Raw genomic sequence first — 27,056 nt, forward strand, 5'->3', positions numbered from 1 at the left:
TTTGGGCTTGGCCAAGACTTTTGTTTGTGTACTCCATAATGCTATCTTTCAATAGTTAAAAAATATTATGGAATAGTAAGCACAGAAAATTCATGGTTTTCATCTCATCTACGTTACAGAAAGCAGAATGCATCTTCCATGTCGGTCAAATAGTAATAAACATTCAAAATTTAAATCAGTCATTCATGGTATGCTGCATGGTTCTATTTTCTGTTACACGTAAGTGATAAAAGCATATGAATAAAAAGTCATACCAGTTTTCTTATTGAAAAGACACCGAACTAAATATCTGAAAACGTCAACAAATCGGTCATGGCTGATGGATTATGATTTAAATTTTGACAAATCTCCGTAATTATGTTTCAGTACTTCTTTTAGAGCATCAAAAACTACATAATAGTGTACTTAAATTGTGAAATGCAGGAAGTAGAAATTTTTTACGTTTTTGGGACCACAGATAGTCTCAATTGTAAAATCCATACCCTAGAAATAATATGCATCCTAGTCAACTACATTTGCGGTATGCATGTCTAGGGTTAGATGAATGAAGAAAATAGTTGATTCTGCACATTTCCAATCTGTAATCAGTAACGGAATCAGTTTTGAGGAAACTCAGATTACAGAAATTGTATTTCCAGAATACAGAAACGTGTTTTAATAATTATATCTTGTGTTCTAGAACATCCTGCGGAAACCTCTTCAAAAGGTGGTAATTTGGCAACTACTTCACAGAATATATATTCATTAATGTCTTCTATCATTACCAATACTTCTTTTTTCTTGAAAAACGATCTTTTCAAGGATTCAGGAATGTAAAATTAGTATAGAAAGGAGACATGTACGTGGGCATACATGCATTCAACAACCTATAAAATGTCTTCTAAGTAATATGACGGAGCTTGAGATTGATTTTAAGAATTTTCTATTGGAAAACAGGTTCTACTCAGTTGAAGGGTGTCTCACAGAAACTAAAAATTGATGGCGTATGATATTTTATGATTATCATTAGTACTGTAATACAGTGCTATTACATGATGTTGATTCATTTCATTGTATTGCACCCAAATAAAATATGCTTCTTTTGACTCAGCTGTACGTCCGAGAGATCCCTCTCGGGATCCAGAGAATACTGCTATCGTAATGTAGGGGTAAATGTAAACAATGATGTCCAAAAATTTTAGGATAAAAATTATACATACGGCAGAGGATCCTAAAAGGAATATTGTGATGGAAACAATTAATCCTTGCCAATTGGCAGCAAGAACTGAAAACGATAGCAACTGTGCTAAGTGGCAACCACCAGCCACAAAGAAATCATAAAATTTTTCCACACTGTCTCAAGTGCCCCTGTAGTCTGCTGCAGAATGTGACAGACAGCCAGGACCATAGTAACCAGTTTCGCTTCAGTTTGTACTGGATTTTCATTCGTCAACGACTCCATGCATCACCACAGCAAAATATCCGTCGTGAACACGTCAATGACGATTGTGTATTTATCAAGATTGCATCACGAACACACATTTTTCATTCCAAGTCTCGTATCGGTTGAAGCTTGTGTTTCCAACAGTTGGTTTCTTACCTCAAAATTCTCGGTTTATTACCCTCCTGTATCCGCATAATTTTGACCCCAAAGGAGTAAGATGACCCGTATAAGTCGTATTTCGACATCTAAAATTGCAGTGTAGTCACATAGGTGGTATATAACCTACAACTGGAGCGCTGTTGACACATTGCGCAAGGATGACAGGCATGCAAGAATTTCCATTCCGTACACGAGTATTCGTAATGTTCAACGTTAAACCATTTTAATGTCGATAAACAGATCCCTAAGTTATTTGTACCACCTCAGTTTATATCCCGCTTCTTTGTTTAGTGAATCTGATCGCTATGTAAATGAGCAAGGCAGCCTGGACGCCAAACTAGTTGTAAATTTTGTGTCGCTTTTGTTCCAGATGAGAAGAACATGATGTACCTGTACACGCAGCTGGTGTTCCACTGGTCAGCTGACGTGTACAGTGACTTCAAGACCTTCCAGTCTGCTGCCTATGTGTTGGGTGAGTAATGTTTAGCTTTAAACTGCTTAAAGCTCCATGTGCATGTATTGTCGTTAAGGGGGTGTTCTGTTCTGGACGGGAAACCTGCTTCTATGGAAAAAGACTCGGGAATTAATTGAGCGTGGTCCATAACTTGTTGCGTGACAACTGTGTATCAGATTGCTCCTCTTCCTGATTCATCCTCCCACTTCACTTCTCCGAGCGCTTTTAATTTTGCAACATTTTTAAATTCTATTAATGTTTTTGAAACTCAGCGTAGGGGGTGGTATATTACGAGTGTAATCCCAAAAGTAAGGTCTCCTATTTTTTTAAAAGTATATAGACCTGTTTATTTCTACAATGGTTTACATCAGTTTACAGCTTGAACATTTTGCTATTTTTCGACATAATTAACATTTCTATCGATGCCTTTTTTTAGACACTGTGACAGTTTTTGTGTACCCATGTCATACCAGCTCGTCGTTGGAGCTGAATCGCTTTCCGGCCAAATGTTCTTTTAACCTAGGGAACCTGGGCGCCAAGTCAGGACTGTAGGGTGGGTGGGTGATTATGTTCCACTGAAACTGATGCAGGAGAGCAACGGTTTGCCGAGCGATGTGTGGGCGAGCGTTGTCATGGAGAAATTGTACGCCCTTGCTCAACATTCCTCTTCTCCGGTCCTGAATGGCCCGTTCGAGTTTTTTCAGAGTCTCACAGTACCTGTCGGCGTTAATTGTGGTCCCAGCGATTCACCTCCGACGACGAGGTGAAAGAAGAGGTTCATAACCTTCTGAATAGCATGGCGGCGGTATTAGCCGAGCGGTCTAGGGCGCTGCAGTCATGGACTGTGCGGCTGGTCCCGGCGGAGGTTCGAGTCCTCCCTCGGGCATGGCTGTGTGTGTTCGTCCTTAGGATAATTTAGGTTAAGTAGTGTGTAAGCTTAGGGACTGATGACCATAGCAGTTAAGTCCCATAAGATTTCACACACATTTGACATTTTTTTTGGCATGGCGGCGAGCTGGTGTGCCATGGGCATACAAAAACTGCCACAGCGTCTACAAAAATGCTTCGACATAAATGGTGATTGTGTCGAAAAATAGCTAAATGTTCAAGCTGTAAACTGATGTAAACCATTGTAGAAATAAACGGGTCTATGCACTTATAAAAAAATAGGAGACCTTACTTTTGGGATTACCCTCGTACTTTCAGAAAAAACGGCTATGAGGAAGAAATGTAACAGTTGCTGGTAACCACCTGATTCTAAATTTGTATCAAGAACATCACTGAACAGTTTAATGAGAAAATTACTAACAGCGTCTTGCAGATTGTGTCATGTCGCTGTACGCTGCCATGTTTGTGACTGTCATGAATACATTGGCTCCCAGATTTCATACAGGACGAACCACCTAAAACTTGCTCCTCAAATATTGCGGAAATGGAAAGTGCTGTTGACGCGCAGTTCCCACAGAATGGATTGGTAGTCAGGAGCTCGTATTTTTAGCCAATGAAAAGATTGTAATAATACTTAGCAAATGTTTTCTTGTGTAGACATACACTTTTTTTAAAAATGGAACAATGCCTATTGACAGTAACAGACTAAAAGTAGGGTACATCAGACTGTCAGTGATGTTTATCGCAGGATTCCAGAGCGAGTCATTTACGAGATATCTTATTTTGAAAAGTTCCCACACCAACACTTGCGCAATACCTTAGTGGCACACGCTAAAGAATAACACAAGTGCATACATTAGTTGTGTGGATTCTGACCAGTAACGAGACAACTGACCACCACAGATTGTGTTCAAAATGAACTCAGGCAGCGGCAATACACGTTTCCAAATGCTGCACGCATGCTAGTATTTCAGCGGAGATGTCGGGGCAGGCTGCAGTAATACGTCGTTGCATATCATCGGTTGCTTTGGTATGACCTTGTAGATAACGTCTTTCAACTTTCCCCACAGAAAAAAAGTCTACAGGCGTCAGGTTCGGGGAGCGGGCCAGCGAAGCTACAGGTTCGCTGCGTTCAAGCAAACGTTTTGGAAACAAATCGTGGTGACATGCTGTAGAACTTCTTGTAATAGGGCTGGACAGCCATCATATTAGTACCACAGGTTCCTCCTAATCTACAAAGGAATGTCTTCTAGCATCCGTGGAAAATGGTCTGTTAGGAGGCTGCAGTACTCGTTCACCATCAGTGTTCCGTCTACGGATAACGATCCTATCAGCTGATAGTTGACAATCCCACAACACACGTTTGCCCTCCATGAACCCTGGCGTTCCACATGACGAAGCCAACGGGGACTGTCAACAGACCATTAGTGCATGTTTCGGCGGTTTTACCTGGCCGTGATTGTTAAATGTGGTTTCTAGAATTAAATTTTCACTCTACAGCGCTGATATGAAACGTCCTGGCAGATTAAAACTGCGTGCCAGACCGAGACTCGAACTCGGGACCTTTGCCTTTCGCGGGCAAGTGCTCTACCAACTGAGCTACCCAAGCACGACTCACGCCCCGTCCTCACAGCTTTACTTCTGCCAGTACCTCGTCTCCTACCTTCCAAACTTTACAGAAGCTCTCCTGGGAACCTTGCAGAACTAGCACTCCTGAAAGAAAGGATATTGCGGAGACATGGCTTAGCCACAGCCTGGGGGATGTTTCTAGAATGAAATGCAAGGTTGAGTTCTTGTGAAGTGCTGAATAATATGACACAAAAATAACAGTAAGATACCTAATTATGAGAATTACAAATAACTGCTTGTAAGATCTAGTAAAGTTTGAGTCGCTTCAGAAGATACTGTCTTAGTCGTAACAGGCTGGTTGAGTTGTTATTCCTTGGAACGCTCGAGTTGCTCCGCAGCATTGATTGGATCTTTATTTGAATTCTTCTCTTCAGTGGCCAACTGTGTTTGGGTTTATGCACGCAGCCATGTGCAGGCATTTTCAAGTGTTCTCAGTGTTAATGCCGAGGACAGCACGGTCACTTAATGAAATGTAGACATTCGGGCAACATGAGTTGAGCCGACAACGACCTGCTGACATTTAAAATGGTAAAATTATGAGGCGGCATGAAACAAACCTCAAATTGGCATGTACTTGGATATGGAGGAGGAGGAGGATATTAGTGTTTAACGTCCCGTCGACAACGAGGTCATTAGAGACGGAGCGCAAGCTCGGGTGAGGGAAGGATGGGGAAGGAAATCGGCCGTGCCCTTTCAAAGGAACCATCCCGGCATTCGCCTGAAGCGATTTAGGGAAATCACGGAAAACCTAAATCAGGATGGCCGGAGACGGGATTGAACCGTCGTCCTCCCGAATGCGAGTCCAGTGTGCTAACCACTGCGCCACCTCGCTCGGTACTTGGATATGCATGTGATCAGTACTTCAGTGCTACCACACAGAATACGAGAAGCAACACTATTTACATTACATCCATACTCATACATGTTACAAAAATGTATGTACACTATGTGATCAGAAGTATCCGGACTCGTGGCTGAAAATGACTTACAAGTTCGTGGCGCCTTCCATCGGTAATGCTGGAATTCAATATGGTGTTAGCCCGCCCTGATTGAACCTATGCCTGCGAGAGTGGAAGCTGTCATTAAGGCTAAGTCTTGATTGACAGCTTCCACCCTCGCAAGGATACGTTCAGTCAGGTGCTGGAAGTTTTCTTGGGGAATGGCAGACCATTCTTCACGGAGTGCTGCACTGAGGAGAGGTATTGTTGTCGGTCGGTGAGGGCCGCACGAAGTCGGCGTTCCAAAACATCCCAAAGGTGTTCTATAGCATTCAGGTCAGGACTCTGTGCAGGCCAGTTCATTACAGGGATGTTACTGTTATGTAACCAATCCGCGACAAGACGTGCATTATGAACAGGTGCTCGATCGTGTTGAATGGTGCAATCGCCACCCCCGAACCGGCAAATGTGGCCGAACGGTTCTAGGCGCTACAGTCTGGAACCGCGCGACCGCTACAGTCGCAGGTTCGAATCCTGCCTCGGGCACAAATGTGTGTGATGTCCTTAGGTTAGTTAGGTTTAAGTAGTTCTAAGTTCTAGGGGACTGATGACTTCAGCAGTTAAGTCCCATAGTGCTCAGAGCCAGAGCCATCCCCGAATTGCTCTTCAACAGTGGGAAGCAAGAAGGTGCTTAAAACATCAATGTAGGCCTGTGCTGTGATAGAGCCACGCAAAACAATAAGGGGTGCAAGCCCCCTCCATGAAAAACACGACCACACCATAACACCACCCCCTCCGAACTTTACTGTTGGCACTACCCACGCCGGCAGATGACTTTCACCGGGCATTCGCCATACCCACACCCTGCCATCGGATCGCCACATTGTGTACCGTGATTCGGCACTCCACACAATGTTTGTCTACTGTTTAATCGTCGAATGTTTACGCTCCTGCCGGCCGGGGTGGCCGAGCGGTTCTAGGCGCTACAGTCTGGAACCGCGCGACCGCTACGGTCGCAGGTTCGAATCCTGCCTCGGCATGGATGTGTGTGAGGTCCTTAGTTTAGTTAGGTTTAAGTAGTTCTAAGTTCTAGGGGACTGATGACCTCAGCAGTTAAGTCCCATAGTGCTCAGAGCAATTTTTTTTTTTTTTTTTTTTTTTTTTTTTTTTTTTTTTTTTTTTTTTTTGACGCTCCTTAACCAAGCGAGTCGTCGTTTGGCATTTACCGGCGTGATGTGTGGCTTATGAGCAGCTGCTCGACGTTGAAATCAAAGTTTTCTCATCTCCCACCTAACTGTCATAGTAGTTGCAGTTGATCCTTATGCAGTTTGGAATTCCTGTGTGACAGTCTGGATAGATGTCTGCCTATAACACATTACGACCCTCTTCAACTGTCGGAGGTCTCTGTCAGTCAGCCGGCCGGAGTGGCCGTCGCGGTTCTAGGCGCTACAGTCTGGAACCGCGCGACCGCTACAGTCGCAGGTTCGAGTCCTGCCTCGGGCATGGATGTGTGTGATATTCTCAGGTTAGTTAGGTTTAATTAGTTCTCAGTTCTAGGCGACTGATGACCTTAGAAGTTAAGTCGCAAAGTGCTCACAGCCATTTGAACCATCTGTCAGTCAACATACGAGGTTAGTCTGTACGCGTTTGTACTGCACGTGCCCCTTAACGTTTACACTTCAGTATCTCATCGGTAACAGTGTACTTAGGGATGTATACGAATGTGAGAATCTCGCGTGCAGATGTATGACTCAAGTGACTCCCAATCACCTAACCACGTTCGAAGTATGTGAGTTCCACGGAGCGCCCCATTCTATCCTCTCACGATGTCTAATGACCATTGCGGTCACTGATATGGAGTACCTGGCAGTAGGTGGCAGCACAATGCTCCTAATATGAAAAACGTATGTTTTGGGGGGTGTCCGGATACTTTTGATCACATAGTGTATGTATGTTCCACAACTCTTCTTAAATCACTGAATCGATTTCGACCAAATTTGGTACACGTATCACTTCTGTCTGGAAATAACCACTGTGGTAGTAAGAACCACCTATGTATAAAAGTGGCGGTGTGGGAGTGAAGAAGCACCGTGGTCTGCGACACGCGAATACCCTTGATTTAGTCGTCCAGTATTTGAGAATGAGATCACCTAGTAACTTGCAACAAAGTTTACACGTAATTTCAAACCTTAAAGAAATTCTCTCTCGCCGTCAATCCCCACAAAATGATGAAAGGAAAGAAGTTGATTGCTTAACACATTTTTGTTGCTCATGCAGTAAAATTACCGGATGAACCATGACGTTTAAATTTATTAGTTCTTTGCCACTGACTCTAATGGAGTCATAAACACTGAGAGATGTGAGAAATTGTCGCATCATGTACGACGCTTTAATTTATTAGTTCTTTATTACTCGTTCTATTCGCAACATATCTTGACGACAGTATTCATATATACGAGTGAACGTACCTGCAAAATTATATCATTAGGTGGTCAATAGTTCAGGAAATATGACGTCATAAACATTGAGTTGCTTGAAAATGAATCTGCAGGGCGAAATTATCTCGAGATAGAAATGTGTGAAATATGTTTAATTTATGTAACACGTTCGAGGTTGTTAAAAAGATTCTCCTAAACTCCTCAATCGATTTCAACTAAACTTGGAACACGTGATACTTACTGTCTGGAGAGAAATAATATTAGAGTGAGAACGACCAACTTCTTGTGTGGATGTGGACGACAACATGGCGATAGTGAGTCAGAAGTGGAGGGAGGAGATGGGCAGGCAGAGAGGAGTGAGGAGGAGGAGCTGATCGATAGAGAGAAGGGGGAGGAGCAAACGTACAGAGAGAGGGGAGGAGGAGATGGCAGAGAGGGAGAGGGAGTGATAGAGAGGGAGAGGGGGTTGAGCAGATGGATAGAGATAGGAGGAGTAGGGGGACAACACCGACGTCACCCAACACTGCATTGCTGCCAAATTTATTCAAGATGGCAGTTTCAAGATGTGGCAGTAACCTCATGGTAGGAAGTTCAAATTTTGCCGGGAAAATGCGTCAGTTGGGCTACCTCCACTGACCTAACACCCCACACCTCCACCCTACCCTCACCTCGCCCATCTGGAAATTGGCAGGAAAAGGACTCAGTCTTTGCAGAGATGCTGGATAGGAAGGATATAAATCTTTATTTTGTATGAAATGCTCCTCTTCCCCATTTGGAAATTGACAGGAAAACGACTATCTCTACTGGGCTCCTGGATAGGATGGACCTAAGTCTTTATTTTACATGCATTGTTTATTTGAGTAATTTGAGTTACCATAGACATTAGATCCATCCCTAGGTCCATCATGAGGTCCGGAGTCCAACTGACCTAGTTCACAACACCGTCACCAGACTGCACTGTCGGCTCTCCCCATCACCTCTCTCATGATGTAATCCAAGATAGTGGTCTGTAAAAAAGTGACAGGAGAATTATCCAGTCTGTGTAAAGCTGCTGGGCTGGGAGGATAGACGTAATTGTTTACTGTGTTCAATGAATAATGTGCTGGAGAAGGAGAAGTTTAATGGGTATGTTAGCGGTAATCATGCAGGAGGACTGTGTCGATAGCAAAGACATTTGGTGAAGACGAATATGATTTATCAAATAATGAAGATGCAGCAGGATGGGGCTAAGTTAAACTTTGCAACTCATGTTGATAAATGAAAAAAATTGTCTCGAAATACACTTTCAAAAAGCTCGCTGCACAGTAGTTTGCCTCAATTTTGCGGTGTACACCGACACACTTGAACACTGACTCTAAAAACATCATGGCACACTTCTGAAACCACCCCAGAGACACTCTGGGCACTTTTGAGTGAAATACCCTTGTCTTTGAGCACAGGCTGCTTCAGGAGTTACTAAGTGCAACTGAATATGTCTCTAAATACACTTTCAAAAAATATCCCTGCACAGTAGTCTGTGTCAGTTACGCGATGCGTATCACCGAAATCGAACATTGACTCTAAAAAGATCGCTGCACACTTGTGAAAGCCCCTTGAGACACTTCACATGCTTTTGTGAGAAACAGGTCCCCAAACCGATATCAACTGCAATATCTGGTTTTACATGCCAAAACGATGATATTGGGAAGTCGAAATAAATATCTCTGTAACTTTAATCGGGACGCTCACCATTTTTCGAGTTTTAGTTGCTTGTTTGAAGACACTGCCGGAGAGAGAAAAATTTCCGAGTCCCACAGCTGCTGTGGTGTTCATCACTTCCCCAAAACGATGAGTGGGCTTACTTTATATTTCTTGCTGCTGCTGGAGCCAAAGACGTTGTTTTCCCCACTTCTCTAAGGCCACACTGGTGTCAAAGCACAGACGGAAAAATTAGAACAAGTACACAAACAGAATTCGAAGACTGTCCTACAGACGAGAAAAAGGCTGGAATTTTTTCGGTGAATTTTCGATGTCCTACAGCTGCTGGTTTGGAGATGCTCAAAAGTCGCAATGGTGGGTGAGGGATAGCATCCCTCCTGACTGAACGAGAGGACGATAGTGTGCCTGGACGGATCTCTGAACACTCTAACAAAGAAGACATCATGTGACTCTCAGGTGTCACAGAACTTTCAATAGAAACTTGCCCCTATCATGTTAGAACGTGTCTGTAGTGGCTCCTATGCTCTGCACAAAGACTGTCTTGTGACCCGCTGATGTATAGCACTAGATATTTCCTGTGAGGTAGGTCGGTCATCCAACATGGCCAACGGTCACGAGTCAACTGCCCACACATGCTGCCCTGAAGCACGATGAGAGTTCCCTGAGAGGACTGCAGACACTGTCCGAACTGGTGTACAAAGGCTCGGTTGATTCCCCTTAGCACAAAGGCGTTACTGTTTCCAGCCCTGGCCTGTTGTTTGCTTGCTGCCATGCTTTCTACAGCCATCTCCAGACACTGGGATTACAAGAACATATTATTTTCACATGGTTCGCCAAAATACCATACCATTTAGACGACAGTTCTCGATATAAAGCACATAGCAGTATGTTGCCAGTCGCTTGCACAGTATAATTCCAAAGATAGTGTAAATTATATCTCTAGAAACCTGAAACTCTAGCGAGGTGGAACTTGATGCAAACCACTGAGTAACTAGAAACATATCTCATCTGTGAAGTATATGTTGGGCAGCCTTTGTGATTGTGTGTCGTCTCCACGGGAATTTGAGAAGATTCAATATGGGCGAGTGTTTGCACTGGACAGTTATTCCGTCCTATGTAAACTGACTGTTTGACTGCTTCTTCATATTTCCCATCTTTATTTGGTTAGAACACCGATTATGATGTGTGTTATGTGCATCTAGATGGTAAAAGACAGGCGGAAGAGACATTTGCTGGTTCTTTAGATATGAGAAACATCTAAGTTAACTTTGTAAAGTACAAAGATGATTTGGAATCTGTTATATCGTTGACATCGATATATGTTAAAAAGTATGAGTTGAACTACCAGTTTCCTCTATTTTCGAGTTTACATGTGAAGATCTTCACAGATGAGGTTAAGTTTCTAGTTACTCAGTGGTTTGCAGCATGTTCCACCTCACTGCATCTCGATAGAGTTTCTGTTTCTAGAGATATAATCACAACACTTTGTCTGCGGAATTATACTGTGCAAGCGATCGGCAGCATACTGCTGTGTGTTTGTTATCGAGGACTATCGTCTAAATGGTATGATATTTTGGTGAACCATGTGAAAATACAAATATTCTTGTAATCTCAGAGTCTGAAGATGGCTGTAGCAAGCATGGCAGCAAGCAAGCAAGCAGGTCATGGCAGTAAACGGTAATGCGTATGTCTTTTTTTGGGGTCTGTCTGGCTTCACAATATATGTACGGGTGAATGGTGGCTGATAGCTATGTGCAGAAGTGATGATTTTGTAAGGGCATGGCCACCTCTGTGGCCATCGCATGGGGGTGCCTTGAGCCCAGCACCTGACATCTCTCCCAGCAGGACACGGAGACTCTGAGGAGAACTTCTTGCCTCTTGCACTTTGGAAGACTGATTGGACTTTTATAAAATGATCTACAGTTACAGAACACACATTTATCAGCATGAGTTGCAAAGTATAACTTAGCGCCATCCTACTGCATCTTCATTTGATGAAGCATATTCGTCTTCACCAAATATCATTGCTATCGACACAGTCCTCAGATTCATGATTACAGCTAATATACCCATTAAACTGCACCTTCTCCAGCATAGACATCTCATTCATTGAACACAGTAAACAATTGCATCTGTCCTCTGAGTCCAGCAGGTTGACACAGACTGAGTTCTTTCCCACTATTTTTCCCCAGACCACCATCTTGGATTACATCATGGGAGGGGAGAGGGGGAGGGCCGACAGCGCCCTCTGGTGGTGGTGTTGTGAACTAGGTCAGTCGGACCCCAGATTTCATGGTGAACGCACTGGATGGAGCTACTGTCTATGACAACCTAAATTGTTTAAATAGATAATGCATACAAAATAAAGACCTACACCATTCCCATCCAGCAGTCCGGCAAAGGCTGAGTCTTTTTCACAGCAATTTCCAGATGGAGGAGGAGAGCAATGGATACAAAATTAAAAAAGTGCATCCTATCTGGCAGCCCAGCATAGGCTGAGTCCTTTTGCTGCCAGTTTCCAGATTGGGGAGGGGAGGGGAGGGGAGGTGGGATGGGAGTGGGTTAGGTTAGTGCAGGTAGCCCATTTGACGTATTTTCCCGCCAAAATTTGAACTTCGCGCCATGATATCACTGTGACATTGTCACGTCTATGAGCGCCAATTTGGATCCACTATCTTCAATAAATTTGGCAACAATGTAGCATGGTGTGACGTTGGCGTTGTCCTCCTACTAGGAGGAAGGAGGATATGGACAGAGGATGGAAGAAGGAGAAACTTTACTAACAGAGGATTCGTATAAATATATACTGGAGCAACGCTGAGTACTCAGCCAGTTATGTGCGTAAGGAAAGATGTCACAGCGGTTATTGGGTTCAGAAATCACGTTTGTATGTTATTTCTTTGTGAGAAAATCGTGTTATGCCTCGTGTAAGGAGGAGAAACATCTATCAACACATTTCGGAATTCGACAGCGCACTGTGGCTCATTTCGCGGAAAAGTAGACAAAAATACAAAAAAGATTCGGACTTAAAATAGGTAAATAAGTGTTTTGAGACCAACGGATTATTAATCTTAAATTATTTTATCAAAATTCAAAGTGCCTATCAAGTGGCAGTGTTTTCCATGAAAAAATTCATCTATTCGAAAAATTAGGTTATTAAAGGTTTCGAAGGTCTTTGAATTCTAGAACATGGTGTAGTCCTTAAATTAATTAAGGCCTGTGAAAAAAGACGGAATTATCAGTTAATAAATTCATTTGAAAAAGATAGGTTCATACATGACCTCCTAGGTTTCCTCGGCGTGATTGATTAATTGTGTGTTTTCTGGTGTTGTGTTGAGTTGTTGTTTCCATATTCTGCACAATATTTCGACGGCCGATCTAGGCATCTTCTTCAGGTGCTGTGAGTTTTGTTGTTACGTGTACTCGCTGCTTGACTCCAACGAGTCAAGTTGTAGTCCAGTCAGTAACTACACATAATAACAAAACTCACAGTGCCTGAAGAAGACGTCTGGATCGATAGTCGAAATATTGTGCAGCAAATGGAAACAACTCGGAAGCACGCCCGCAAGCTCACTGTTAGGTTCGTATAAGTTTTGAAAGTTTTTAATTTAAAAAAAAACTGTGCTATTCGCTGCTTTTCGATTCATTGCTAAAAGTAATGCGTTGCAGTTCATTGTATAATAAATCAACTATTTACATTCATTAAAATAAGTACCATCATCAGTTGTATCCAAGCTATTATCAGATCCGTCAGATTATCAGATTCAGCTATTGCGTGTGCATAAGAAGGTAACATCAATATTGAATAACAATATTTTAAATTTTTTGGTAGGTTTTTTATCTGATGACACAAGACATCAATTCAGAACATGTCATGATATTTTTTCTGGAAGATTTCTTCAGTACCTTCTCTAGGGTTTTTTCATGTCTGTTTCGCGATACTTGAGCTCCATCCGATAGTTTCCCGACTGGCTGCGGTGCCCATTCGACAGGGAGGAGACCATGAATCAGTAATTCTTGAATTTATATAGGCATATAATACCATGGAGAACTTTCTGTTTACATTTTCACAGTATTCACACAATATTGTTTAAAAATATACACATTAACACCGAATCCAGTTACTTACTTTATAATGTGAGCACTGTGAAGTATGTATATCGTGAGCTTCGTGACTAGCCGGGCGTCGTGAGGCGTGATGTTAAAGAATGATGCTAGAAATGCAATAGTGTCTCGTGGTACGAAATCACGGAAAAATGGAAATATTATACCGTTAACTTCATGTTTAAAAAAATTGACCATTAAACTTGGTAGACCTCACAACTGTGTTGTTCAGTTCCAAAAATGTTAATGCATAACAACAGTAAAAAACAGTCAATTTCGACGTCAATGTGTATACCCATGAAAAAATAAATTACGTTACTGGGCTTACGGATTGCAGTGTGCATACCTCCAGATACATTTTCAATTTAAAAAAATTGGAAAAATACACTTAGAACAAAAATAATTACGATTTTCTCCATCGCTCCAATTTACGTTCTTAACACGTGGCAAGAGCGTCGCACAACAGAGTAACTTTGACCTACATCTACATCTACATGATTTCTCTGCAGTTCAGCATTAACTGCATTGCAGAGGGTTCATCGAACCATTTCAACCTATTTCTCTATCGTTTCACTCTCCAAAACCGCGCGGGAAAAACGAACGCTCCAGTCTTTCCATATGAACTTTGATTTCTGTTATTTTATTATTATGATCATTTACCGCTATGCAGGTGGGCGCCAACAAAATATTTTCGCACTCTAAGAGGAAAGTTAGTGATTGAAAGTTCCCAAGTACATCCGGCCGCAACGAGAAACGCGTTTGTTTTAATGATTGCCACCCCAATTCACTTTCTCCGCTATTAATCGATAATACGAAACGAGCTGCCCTTTTTTTGACTTTTTCAATGCCCTCTATCAGTCCTAACTGATGCGGGTCCCATAGCGCACAGCAATACTCCAGAAGAGGGGAACAAGCTTAGCGTAAGTAGTCTTTTTAGTAGAGACATTTTACATTTTGTGAGTTTTCTGCCAATAATTCGCGATCTCTGGTTTGCTCTACCTACAACATTATCCATGTGATCGTTCTAATTTAGGTTATTTAGAATTTTAATCCCTAAGTATTTAGTTGAATTTACAGTCTTTAGATTTTTGTGATTTATCGTGTAACCGAAATTCAGCAGATATTTTTTTAGTACTCTTGTGGATAACCTCAGACTTTTCATTATTTAGAGTCAATTACCACGTCTCGTACCATACAGATATGTTGTCTGAATCATTTTGCAATTGTTTTTGGTCATCTAATGACTTTATAAGATGGTAAATTACAACATCAGCTGCAAGCGTTCTAAGTAGGCTGCTCAGATTGTCTCCTAAGTCGTTTACGTAGGTCAGGAACAGCCGCGACCCTAAAACATTTCCTTGGGGAACGCCAGATATTACTTCTGTTTTACTCGAAGACTTTCAGTCAGTTACTAGGAACGGCGACCTATCTGAAACGTGTCATGAATCTAGTCGCTCGAATGAGACGATAGTCCACAGGCACGAAGTTTGAGGAACGGTGTCAAAAGCCTTCTGGAAATCTAAAAATATGGAATTAATTTGACATCCCCTGTCGACTCATTACCTCGTGAAGGGCCAAACGACTATCGTTGTACAATGTTATACAGTCGCGCTAAAGTTACAAGATTGTCAGATATTATGTATGAAATTAAGAACTTCGGTTTTCTGATTTTTGTCTGCGTTTCTTTTCGCGAAATGGACACTGAAACGGCAGGATCGCGGCCTGTTGAGGCTGCGGTTTGACGTTTCGCGATATTGCTGCCAACATTTCTCGGGATCCCACGACTGTCATGCGAATATGAGGCCGATACGTTCAGGGGAGTCGTCCTCACCACCAAGCAGGAGCTCAACAGCCCCACGTCGTCTAGCGCCTGAGAGAAGAGACGCGTTGTTGGGTCAGCCCTGCGGGATCCTACAGCCACGTGATCTACATTTACATTTACGTCTACGTAGATACTCCGTAGCCACCGTACGGCGCATGGCAGAGGGTACTCCGTACCACTACTAGTCATTTTATTCCAGTCGCAAATAGGTAGAGGAAGAAACGATGCCTGCCTATGTGACCTAATTTCTCGTATCTTATCTTAAAGATCGTGTACATTGATGACAGTATAATCGTTCTGCAGTCAGCATCAAATGCTGGTTCCTGAAATTTTTTAGTAACGTTCCTCGAAAAGAATGTCACCTTTCTCCAATCATTCCCATTTGGGTTCCCGAAGCATCTCTGTAACACTTACGTGCTGTTCGAACCTACCAGTAACAAATCTAGCAGCCCACCTCTGAATTGCTTCGATGTCATCCTTTAATCCGGCCTGTTACGGATCCCAACCACTCCAGCAGTATTGAAGAATGGGTCGCACTAGTGTCCTTTATGCGATCTCCTTAACAGATGAACCACGCCGTCATATAATTCTCCCAATAAGTCGAAGTGGACCATTCGACTTCCCTACCACAAACCTCACATGTTCGTTCCATTTCATATCACTTTGTACCGTTAAGCCTAGATATTTAAACGTCGTGACTGTTTCAAGCAGGACACTACTAATACTGTATCCGAACGTTACGGGTTCGTTTTTCCTACACATCCGCATTAAGGTACATTTTTCCACATTTAGAGCTAACTGCCCTTCACCACACCAACTAGAAATTTTTTCCAAGTCATCTTGTATCCACCTGCCGTCACTCAACTTCGACACCTTACGGTACACTACAGCAAACAACCGCAGATTGCCGTCCACTCTGTCCCCCGAATCATTTATGTATACAGAGAATAATAGCGGTCCTGTAACACTTCGTTGGGGCACTCCTGACGATACCTTTGTCTCTGATGAACACTGCTGTCGAGAGCAACATAGTGGGCTCTATAACTTAAAAAGCATTCGATCCACTCAATGTAGACAAGTGTAATGTGCTGCTAATACATAGAAAGAAAGATCCTGTATCATTTAGCTACAATGTAGCAGGTCAGCAACTGGAAGCAGTTAATTCCATAAATTATCTGGGAGTACGCATTAGGAGTGGTTTAAAATGGAATGATCATACAAAGTTGATCGTCGGTAAAGCAGATGCCAGACTAAGATTCATTGGAAGAATCCTAAGGAGATGCAATCCGAAAACAAAGGAAGTAGGTTACCGTACACTTGTTCGCCCACTGCTTGAATATTTCTCAGCAATGTGGGATCCGTACCAGCTAGGGTTGATAGAAGAGATAGAGAAGATACAACGGAGAGCAGCGCGCTTCGTTACAGGATCATTTAGTAATCGCGGAAGCGTTACGGAGATGATAGATAAACTCCAGTGGAAGACTCTGCAGGAGAGACGCTCATTAGCTCGGTACGGGCTTTTGTTGAAGTTTCGAGAACATACCTTCACCGAGGAGTCAAGCAGTATATTTCTCCCTCCTACGTATATCTCGCGAAGAGACCATGAGATTAAAGTCAGAGAGATTAGAGCCCACACAGAGGCATACCCACAATCTTTCTTTCCACGAACAATACGAGACTGGAATAGAAGGGAGAACCGATAGAAGTACTCATAGTACCCTCCGCCACACACCGTCAGGTGGCTTGCGGAGTATGGATGTAGATGTAGATGTAGATATCTGTGAACCTATTCCATATGCTCGTACCTTCTTTAACAGCCTGTGACGGAGCACCGTGTCAATCGCTTCCCGGACATCTAGAAATATGAAATATGGGTGTACCTTGAGCGAGGAGATGGGCTTGTTTACAGCAAGACAAGTATACACAGAAAATGCGACGACGTGTGGAGCACCACGTAATGTTATGTGCACGGCTACCATTGTTGCTGCTTCCCCTTTCGCGGCAGCGGACAGAGGAGACCCCAGTGGTGCATCCAGTAACACTAAAGACAGCGATATTTGAGACGAATTCCGATTCTGCTTGCACCATTACGGTGGACGTATATATGAAGGCTCTGAGGAGAGTGACGTGTTCAGACTGTATTCGTCATCGCTATACAGGTTCAGCACTGTTATCATTTGGTACACAACTTGATCAAATCTGGGTTATATAGCCAGTAATTTCAACAGCAACAGTTACGTTTCTGGCATGTTAAGACTAGTGACTGTGTCCCATCTTCGAGGTATTCATGACGTCACCTTTCAAGAATATAACGCACGAGTGCATGTTGTCCGTGCTGTCTTCACCTACCTCGATACAGAAGGTGTTCGATGGTTGTCCTGCCCAGCTTTTCTACAGAGCCCTCTCTCTCTCACTGGAAACATCTGGCGATGGGTTGCCTAGTGATTGATATATTAAGCCGTCGGCACACGGACCGTGCGTTTCAACGTCATATTGAGCGTGCCGAATTCAACGTGCTGCTGAACGCTCAGAAACGAAGCGACTTGTGCACACGGTACATGGTCCCCAACGTGATATAAGCGATCGCAACGCGTTCCAGCGGCAGTTGTGTCTGGCCCGTAAATCACACTGTTTACGAAATGGACGGGCGTAAAATTCCGATTTTGCTCTATTAAAACATACATTTCCTCACTTGTCCACACGCTAGTCAGGTTCTTCTGCCTGTAGTATAAATGAATAAAAACTTCCACGTCCGCGAACATGTTCTAAGGTGGTGGTGGTTAGTGTTTAACGTCCCGTCGACAACGAGGTCATTAGAGACGGAGCGCAAGCTCGGGTTAGGGAAGGATTGGGAAGGAAATCGGCAGTGCCCTTTCAAAGGAACCATCCCGGCATTTGCCTGAAACGATTTAGGGAAATCACGGAAAACCTAAATCAGGATGGCCGGAGACGGGATTGAACCGTCGTCCTCCCAAATGCGAGTTCAGTGTGCTAACCACTGCGCCACCTCGCTCGGTTGTTCTAAGGCAAAAAGGAAAGTACCATCTCTAGTCAGTAAAGACATCGGCTAAAGCAAGTTCCATTACTAACAGTGCGATACAACATTACAGTAGTTCTCCATATGAGATACAAATTATTTCATCATCCTCACTTTTTAGTTAAACCCTAAAGTCATTCTTACAGCAGCAAGGGCTCCTATTCAGTAGTAAAATCTTTACAATATATGATATACAAAACATAAAAGAAGAAAGAGCAAAATAACTTACTGCTAGTAGTGCAAGCTGCCCTGTAGATTAAGCCAATAGAACGAGCTCATGCCTGAAATAGAGCGAACTTGTGTTTATACTATATCGAATGTTCTAGTAAATACTTACATTAAGCTAATAAGAAAGTATGAAAACCTATTAAAAACGCGAAGGTTAATAATAAAAAAAAACAAAAGGATGAAATGGGACGGGAACAACCGACACAACTCCTTTCTTCTTACGAATCTATGACGCTACCCACTGTGCTATACCTCACACACTCGTTGATTCTAGCTGATATGTTACCATCCCCTGATAGCTTGAATCGTAGCTTAATTTAATTATATCAATCGCACCCGCACAAGAACAATGCGTTTTTGATGACTCCTCAGAGTGCCGTTGCCTTGAAACCACCGATTCGATGGTGCTCAGAAACGACATATATACATATGGGCTTCAACTGAAAGCCAATTTTGCGCCTCGCGACTCTGTACTGGAGGGAGATAACGTGCACGCAACTTAGGCGTTGTGTCATCTCACTGGTCAATATTGCTATGCATATTCAAAAAGACTTCCGAACGTGACTTCTCCACGCTACAACGCCAGAAACTCGGCACGCTCAACGCTCATCGTTCGGATGTACGGTCCGTGTGCCGACGGCGTTACCACTCACCGCGATTGTGGGCTGCAGCTGAAGCAACGTAGGGTGACTTACCCCTAACGGTCAAACAAGATCAATTCAACTCGATCCTCAGCTAGAACTACAACAGTTGTTGCTACCAGAGGTGGCACCATTGTGTTCTAAATTTCGGACACTGTATGCTCCCAAATATCCTACAAATCGAATCATGCGTCCTCTCCACTATACTTTATACGCATATACGTATTTTTGCTGTTGACCCACAATCGATGTCTTACACTTTCGTGTTGATGAGACACCAATAGGTGAAAGTGTTGTATCTTATAACACATTCACCTCTGTAACACCCTGTAACAGAAGTTTAATATACTATCTTACTCCATTTTTAAAAGATAGTATTTATTGTTTGTGTGCTGTTTTTTCTGAAATCACAATAGCTGCTCTTCAAATATAAGGTTTTTCCATCGTAAATAAAATGTTCGAAGTTACAACTAGGGAGCAAATATTCTGTTCAAATTTAAAAGTGTTGCAATCGTGAAAATCTTTTCACTTCTGTATTCACTAGTCTATTACATTATTACTCAACTATCCACCAATAATCAATAAGTGATATCAAATTAAGCACAAATATGATCAAAAACCAGTTTCAACTTAAATTCATTTTGAAATAGAAGCTATTAGAAACGAACAAAAATTTCCATTTTCGTCGTAGGTAAAATTCTTAAGACAGTGAAGAAAATCCGTGCATTTGCAAATATCATATCTTCCTGGCAGATGACCTCCTTCCATTTCAGAGCACAAGATGGGGACGAGCGACGAAGTTTCGTGTAACTCTCCATACTTTGTAGACAGTCCAGTCATATTAATGTGACCACCGCCGACGTTCGACGTCAGAGTGCAGTAATCAGGTGGCAGCAATGGCAGTGGAGGATATATAAAACGTGTCGAGGGACACAGTAAAAAGTGCAGTCGTCGTAATGTGGAAATGAAGCATTTTATCTGGCGCCTAAAAGAGCATGATCATTTGCTTTCGGGCCACCGTGGTCAAGGTTTATCTCGTGTGGCAAAATGGCGTTATCCAAAACCGGCGGCGAGGCAACTGCCGCACCACGGGCCATAGACAGCGGGAGTGAGCGACGCCTGCGGAAATGTGTACTGACGAATAGACGTGCATCTGGCGAGAAACTGACCACCTAGATGATTCAAGGGCTAACAACAGTGTCTCCTCAACAACCGTTCAGTGAAGGTTACTGGGTATGGACCGCCCCAGCAGACCCCTGGTTCGTGCACCCATGCTGAGTGCTGTTCATTGGCGACGAAGGCTGCAATTTGCACGCCAGTATCGCACCTGGACGTCCACTGAGTGGCGACAGGTGGACTATTCAGATGAAACGTGTTTTACGCGTGTACGACGTGAAACGTCTGGAACTAAGCACCCTGCAGCAATCGTCGGAAGGGTCCAGGCCGAAGGTGGGACTCTTATAATCTGGGGAATGTTTTCTTGCCATCCCCTGGGTGATCTCGTCATTCTGCAAGGAAGAATGCATCAGCGCAGGTAAGCATATATTCTTGGGGACAATGTCCACCCTTAAATGCAGTTTTGTTTTTCCTCGGCGCAATGGCATTTACCAGTAGGACAATGCAACATGTCATACAGCTCGCAGTGTACGGGCCTGGTTCGGAAAGTATCAGGGGACCACCTCGATTGGGCTGTGCCGGCCATTGTGGCCGAGCGGTTCTAAGCGCTTCAGTCTGGAACCGTGCGATCACTGCGGTCGCGGGTTCGAATCCTGCCTCGGGCATGGATGTGTCTGATGTCCTTAGGTTATTTAGGTTTAAATAGTTCTAAGGTCTAGGAGACTGATGACCTCAGATGTTAAGTCCCATAGTGCTCAGAGCCATTTGAACCATTTTTGATAGGGCGGTTCGCGCCATGGATCCTCAATCGACAATCCTAACATAGCCGGTCACAGTCGGTACCTTCCATAACTTCATTGGGTCGCTTCTTGCGCATCTCGCGAGGTCCGCGCTATAAAAGCTGGTTATTCGAGCTTTTGATAGGTTGTCACATTAATACGACTGGACAGTATATAACTAGTTTCAAATATATATACACTACTGGCCATTAAAATTGCTACTGCAAGAATAAATGCAGATGATAAACGGCTATTCATTGGACAAATACATTATACTAGAGAAGACATGTGATTACATTTTCACGCAATTTGGGTGCATAGATCCTGAGAAATCAGTACCCAGAACAACCACCTCTGGCCGTAATAACGGCCTTGATACGCCTGGTCATTGAGTCAAACAGAGCTTGGATGGCGTGTACAAGTACAGCTGCCCATGCAGCTTCAACACGATACCACAGTTCATCAAGAGTAGTGACTGGCGTATTGTGACGAGCCAGTTGCTCGGCCACCATTGACCAGACGTTTTCAATTGGTGAGAGATCTGGAGAATGTGCTGGCCAGGGCAGCAGTCGAACATCTACTATATCCAGAAAGGCCCGTACAGGAGCTGCAACATGCGGTCGTGCATTATCCTGCTGAAATGTAGGGTTTCGCAGGGATCGAATCAAGGGTACAGCCACGGGTCGTAACACATCTGAAATGTAACGTCCACTGTTCAGAGGGCCGTCAATGCGAACAAGATGTGACCGAGACATGTAACCAATGGCGCCCCATACCATCACGCCGAGTGATACGCCAGTATGGCGATGACGAATACACGCTTCCAATCTGCGTTCACCGCGATGTCGCCAAATACGGATGCGACCATCATGATGCTGTAAACAGAACCTGGATTCATCCGAAAAAATAACGTTTTGTCATTCGTACACCCAGGTTCGTCGCTGAGTACACCATTACAGGTGCTCCTCTCTGTGATGCAGCATCAACGGTAACCACAGCCATGGTCTCCGAGCTGATAGTCCATGCTGCTGCAAACGTCGTCGAACTGTTCGTGCAGATGGTTGTTGTCTTGAAAAGTCTCCATCTGTTGACTCAGGGATCGAGACGTGGCTGCACAATCCGTTACAAAAAATGGTTCAAATCGCTCTGAGCACTATTGGACTTAACTGCTGAGGTCATCAGTCTCCTAGAACTTAGAACTACTTAAACCTAACTAACCTAAGGACATCACACACATCCATGCCAGAGGCAGGATTCTAACCTGCGACCGCACGGGTCGCGCGGCTCCAGACTGTAGCGCCTAGAACCGCGATGTGTTACAGCCATGCGGATAAGATGCCTGTCATCTCGACTGATAGTGATACGAGGCCGTTGGAATGCAGCACGGCGTTCCGTATTACCCTCCTGAACCCACCGATTCCATATTCTGCTAACAGTCATTGGATCTCCACCAATGCGAGCATCAATATCGCGATACGATAAACCGCAATCGCGATAGGCTACAATCCGACCTTTATCAAAGTCGGAAACGTGATGGTACGCATTTCTCCTCCTTACACGAGGCATCACAACAACGTTTCACCAGGCAACGCCGGTCAACTGCTCTTTATGTATGAGAAATCGGTTGGACCATTCCTGATGTCAGCACGTTGTAGGTGTCGCCACCGGCGCCAACCTTGTGTGAATGCTCTGAAAAGCTAATCATTTGCATATCACAGCATCTTCTTCCTGTCGGTTAAATTTCGCGTATGTAGCACCTCATCTTCGTAGTGTAGCTATTTTAATGGCCAGTAGTGTACAATTTTACTCATCATAAAATTCGGTAACTGAAAAATTAACAATATCTTGCAACTAGCTTTAATATATTACAGCACTTGAATGTATAGAACTCCAAATAGTTACCAATGCCGTATAAAATACAGCCCTATGTTTCACAACAACAAAAACTGTAGGCACTGCTGGAAACTGCTTATGGCGGTTCCAGTGCACATCCCTTCATGTAATTCTAAAATTGGTCATCAGAATGAAACATCAACGTTTCTCTCGTACGTGATTTCAAGGAACCGGGAATTCCCATTCGGTCTCGTCAAAAATAATCTCGATTACCATTTATCCAACGTAAATAGTTACTCGCGGATCTACGGATCTGCAACTGCATAGGTGATATGTTGTCGACAGAGTTCAATTCCGGGGGGTCACGAACATACACGACGTTCAACTGGACCGAAACACACACACACACACAGAGAGAGAGAGAGAGAGAGAGAGAGAGAGAGAGAGAGAGAGAGATTTTGTTCGTCGCAGATAGAGCCATCGTGTCTCCGACAGTCAGCTGAGAGTCCCCAGCTTGATACGGCCGTCGCCCACGGGGACTCCTGCCTTATTAGGAGAGAGAAGGCTGGCGGAGACCAAGGTCGGTCCTCGCCTCACACTCTTGAATTAACCAGAGCGGCTGGTAGCAATACAGAAGTGCAAAGCCAGAGGGCGATCGTGTCACACTGTTTTCAGTCACTCATTTTTAAAAGTAAACTTCACATGTTCCGCAGTACATATGAGTCGCTGCCCCTTTTCCTACGAAATTTAAGAGTTATTGTTGAAACGAAAACGTGTGCTGAGTAGCTTTACTTTGCATTCAACACTTCTACATCTACGTCGGTCTAAAACTGTACTCTGCAAAGCGCTGTGAATTGCATAGTGGAGGGTTCGTCTGTGTGCCAAATGTTAATGTTTCTTCCCTTTCCGTTTGGGTCGTGGGAATAGCTGTTGCATAAATGTCTCTGTGTGCGCTGTTAGAACTGTAAACGTGTCTTTGCGGTCCCTTCGGGAGGGATATACAGGGTGTCACAAAAAGGTACGGCCAAACTTTCAGGAAACATTCCTCACACACAAAGAAAGAAAATATGTCATGTGGACAGGTGTCCGGAAACGCTTACTTTCCATGTTAGAGCTCATTTTATTACTTCTCTTCAAATCACATTAATCATGGAATGGAAACACACAGCAACGGAACGTACCAGCGTGACTTAAAACACTTTGTTACAGGAAATGTTCAAAATGTCCTCCGTTAGCGAGTATACATGCATCCACCCTCCGTCGCATGGAATGCCTGATGCGCTGATGCAGCCCTGGAGAATGGCGTATTGTATCACAGCCGCCCACAATACGAGCACGAAGAGTCTCTACATTTGGTACCGGGGCTGCGTAGTCAAGAGCTTTCAAATGCCCCCATAAATGAAAGTCAAGAGGGTTGAGGTCAGGAGAGCGTGGAAGCCATGGAATTGGTCCGCCTCTACCAATCCATCGGTCACCGAATCTGTTGTTGAGAAGCGTACGAACACTTCGGCTGAAATGAACCATTCGCAGAAGTGTACACGTGGAGACCAATCAGCTGCTGATAGTGCCTGTACGCGCTGTACATGGTACGGAAACAACTGGTTCTCCCGTAGCACTCTCCATACAGTGATATGGTCAACGTTATCTTGTACAGCAGCAACTTCTCTGACACTGACATTAGGGTTGTCGTCAACTGCACGAAGAATTGCCTCGCCCATTGTAGGTGTCCTCGTCGTTCTAGGTCTTCCCCAGTCGCGAGTCATTAAGATGCCGATCAATTGCTTCGAACGTCTTCCTGTCGGGACACCTTCGTTCTGGAAATCTGTCTCGATACAAACGTACCGCGCCACGGCTATTGCCCCGTGTTAATCCATACATCAAATGGGCATCTGCCAACTCCGCATTTGTAAACATTGCACTGACTGCAAAACCACGTTCGTGATTAACACTAACCTGTTGATGCTACGTATTGATGTGCTTGATACTAGTACTGTAGAGCAATGAGTCGCATGTCAACACAAGCACCGAAGTCAACATTACCTTCCTTCAATTGGGCCAACTGGCGGTGAATCGAGGAAATACAGTATATACTGACGAAACTAAAATGAGCTCTAACATGGAAGTTAAGCGTTTCCGGACACATTTCCACATAACATCTTTTCTTTATTTGTGTGTGAGGAATGTTTCCTGAAAGTTTGGCCGTACCTTTTTGTAACACCCTGTATAGGAGGTTGTGTTATATTTCCAAATTCCTCCTGTACTATTTCTTGACAATCTGTTAGTGTAGGGGTTGGAGAAATATATGGAAACACCAAAAAACATGCCTAATACGGTGTAGGAAAATCGATGGTATTCAGAACAATTACCAACCTTCTCGGAATGGATCAGTACAGATCCTATACGGTTTTCAACGGAATCATACCATTCTTCCTGTAAAATAACTATGATGGAAGTGGATAGAGATCACGCACACTTCTTTAGACAGCACAACACAAAGGCTCAATAATATTGAGAGCTCGTGACTGTGGCCAAGGGAGACATGACAATTCATCCTCGAGCTCATAAAACCACTCTTGGACGATGCGAGCTGTCTGATCAGGCTCTCTGACGTCTTGGAACATAGCACCACCATTGCGGTACAAACGCTGTACCGTGGGATGGACCTGATAAGCCAAAATAGTGCGACCTTGCAGAGTAACCTTGGGGCCCATGAGATACCATGACGTGGCTGCCCAAATCTTCACCGAATCCCTGCTATATTTCACTCTTGGGAACTAAACTCGGCCACGCGTTTGAAACAGTGTGAAGCAAGACTCATCCCTCCAAATAACTTTCTCCCATTACTCGCTGGTCTAGGTTTTATGCCCTTGCCATCCATTTTCCTATTACGGGCATTTGAACACTGGTGTGGGGTTTTGGAATTGCAGGCCGTTTTACAATGCTCAGATTATGTGGTTCCCTTCGTGATTTTTTGGTGCTGACAGAGCTCGCGAGTGGAATATTCAGTTCTACAGTGACTTTTCAGCAGTCGTCCTCTTATTTTTCGTCAAAAACCTCTTCAGTGACTGTCTGTCATGATCACTCAACACACACTTTTGTCTGCGTTGTGACTTAGTGAATGATGTTTTACCGATTTTCCTGTAAGCGGTATAAATCTTCGATACTGTGCCTCTTGAAGCACCAAACTCTTCGGCTGCCTTGGTGGCGGAAGCACCTATCATACGAGCAGCAACAATTTTCCCCCGTTCGACTTCACTTGGCTCCTACAGAATGCACTCACAACTACACAGAACGTTGTTCTCGACACGACTGACACTCGCAGTGTATCGAGGACATTGCACACGTGCATTTCGTGGTCAAATGCAAAAGCGCAACCTGCCGGCTTGGCTAGCACCTGCATTTCTGTTCAAGCATGCATTAATCGCGGTGTTTCCATATTTCTGTCCAACCCCTGTATGCTTTACAAGGGGAGGCCGCCAATTGTGAAATTCAGATTCGATTCATACTGTGCATAATAAAAGCTCATGGCCAGAGGTGTAATGTGGCAAAGCACCAAGATGCACTTCTCAGCCGTTGTCGAGAAAATCGACAGTTAAAAGAAACCGTTGCGGTGAAATACTCTCTACGATTAATAATTTACTTCAGCGTCGTGGCGCAGCGGTAAGCGCTCGGGTTCGTAGTCCGAAGGTCGCCGGTTCGAATCTCGCGCCATGCAACCCTTTTTTTTAGTATTTGTTTTTTGTAATTCAAATATATATATATATATATATATATATATATATATATATATATATATATATATATATATATATATATTATACATATGTATATATAATTCCCGGCAATCAGTTGCAACAATTATGCATATA

General features: G+C 43.6%; 1 protein-coding gene across 1 annotated transcript in view; it reads left to right on the top strand.

Annotated features, from left to right (window-relative positions):
* The window catches only part of LOC126473754 (proton-coupled folate transporter), a 298,864-nt gene that overhangs the window by 206,864 nt on the left and 64,944 nt on the right, over positions 1-27,056 (top strand). The window contains exon 6 of the mRNA XM_050101010.1: positions 1,953-2,054. Within this exon, the coding sequence (XP_049956967.1) occupies positions 1,953-2,054 (102 nt within the window). The remainder of the gene's footprint in view (positions 1-1,952; positions 2,055-27,056) is intronic.

This window comes from Schistocerca serialis, chromosome 4 (assembly GCF_023864345.2).
Source record: "Schistocerca serialis cubense isolate TAMUIC-IGC-003099 chromosome 4, iqSchSeri2.2, whole genome shotgun sequence".
Classification (NCBI taxonomy): Eukaryota; Metazoa; Arthropoda; class Insecta; order Orthoptera; family Acrididae; genus Schistocerca; species Schistocerca serialis.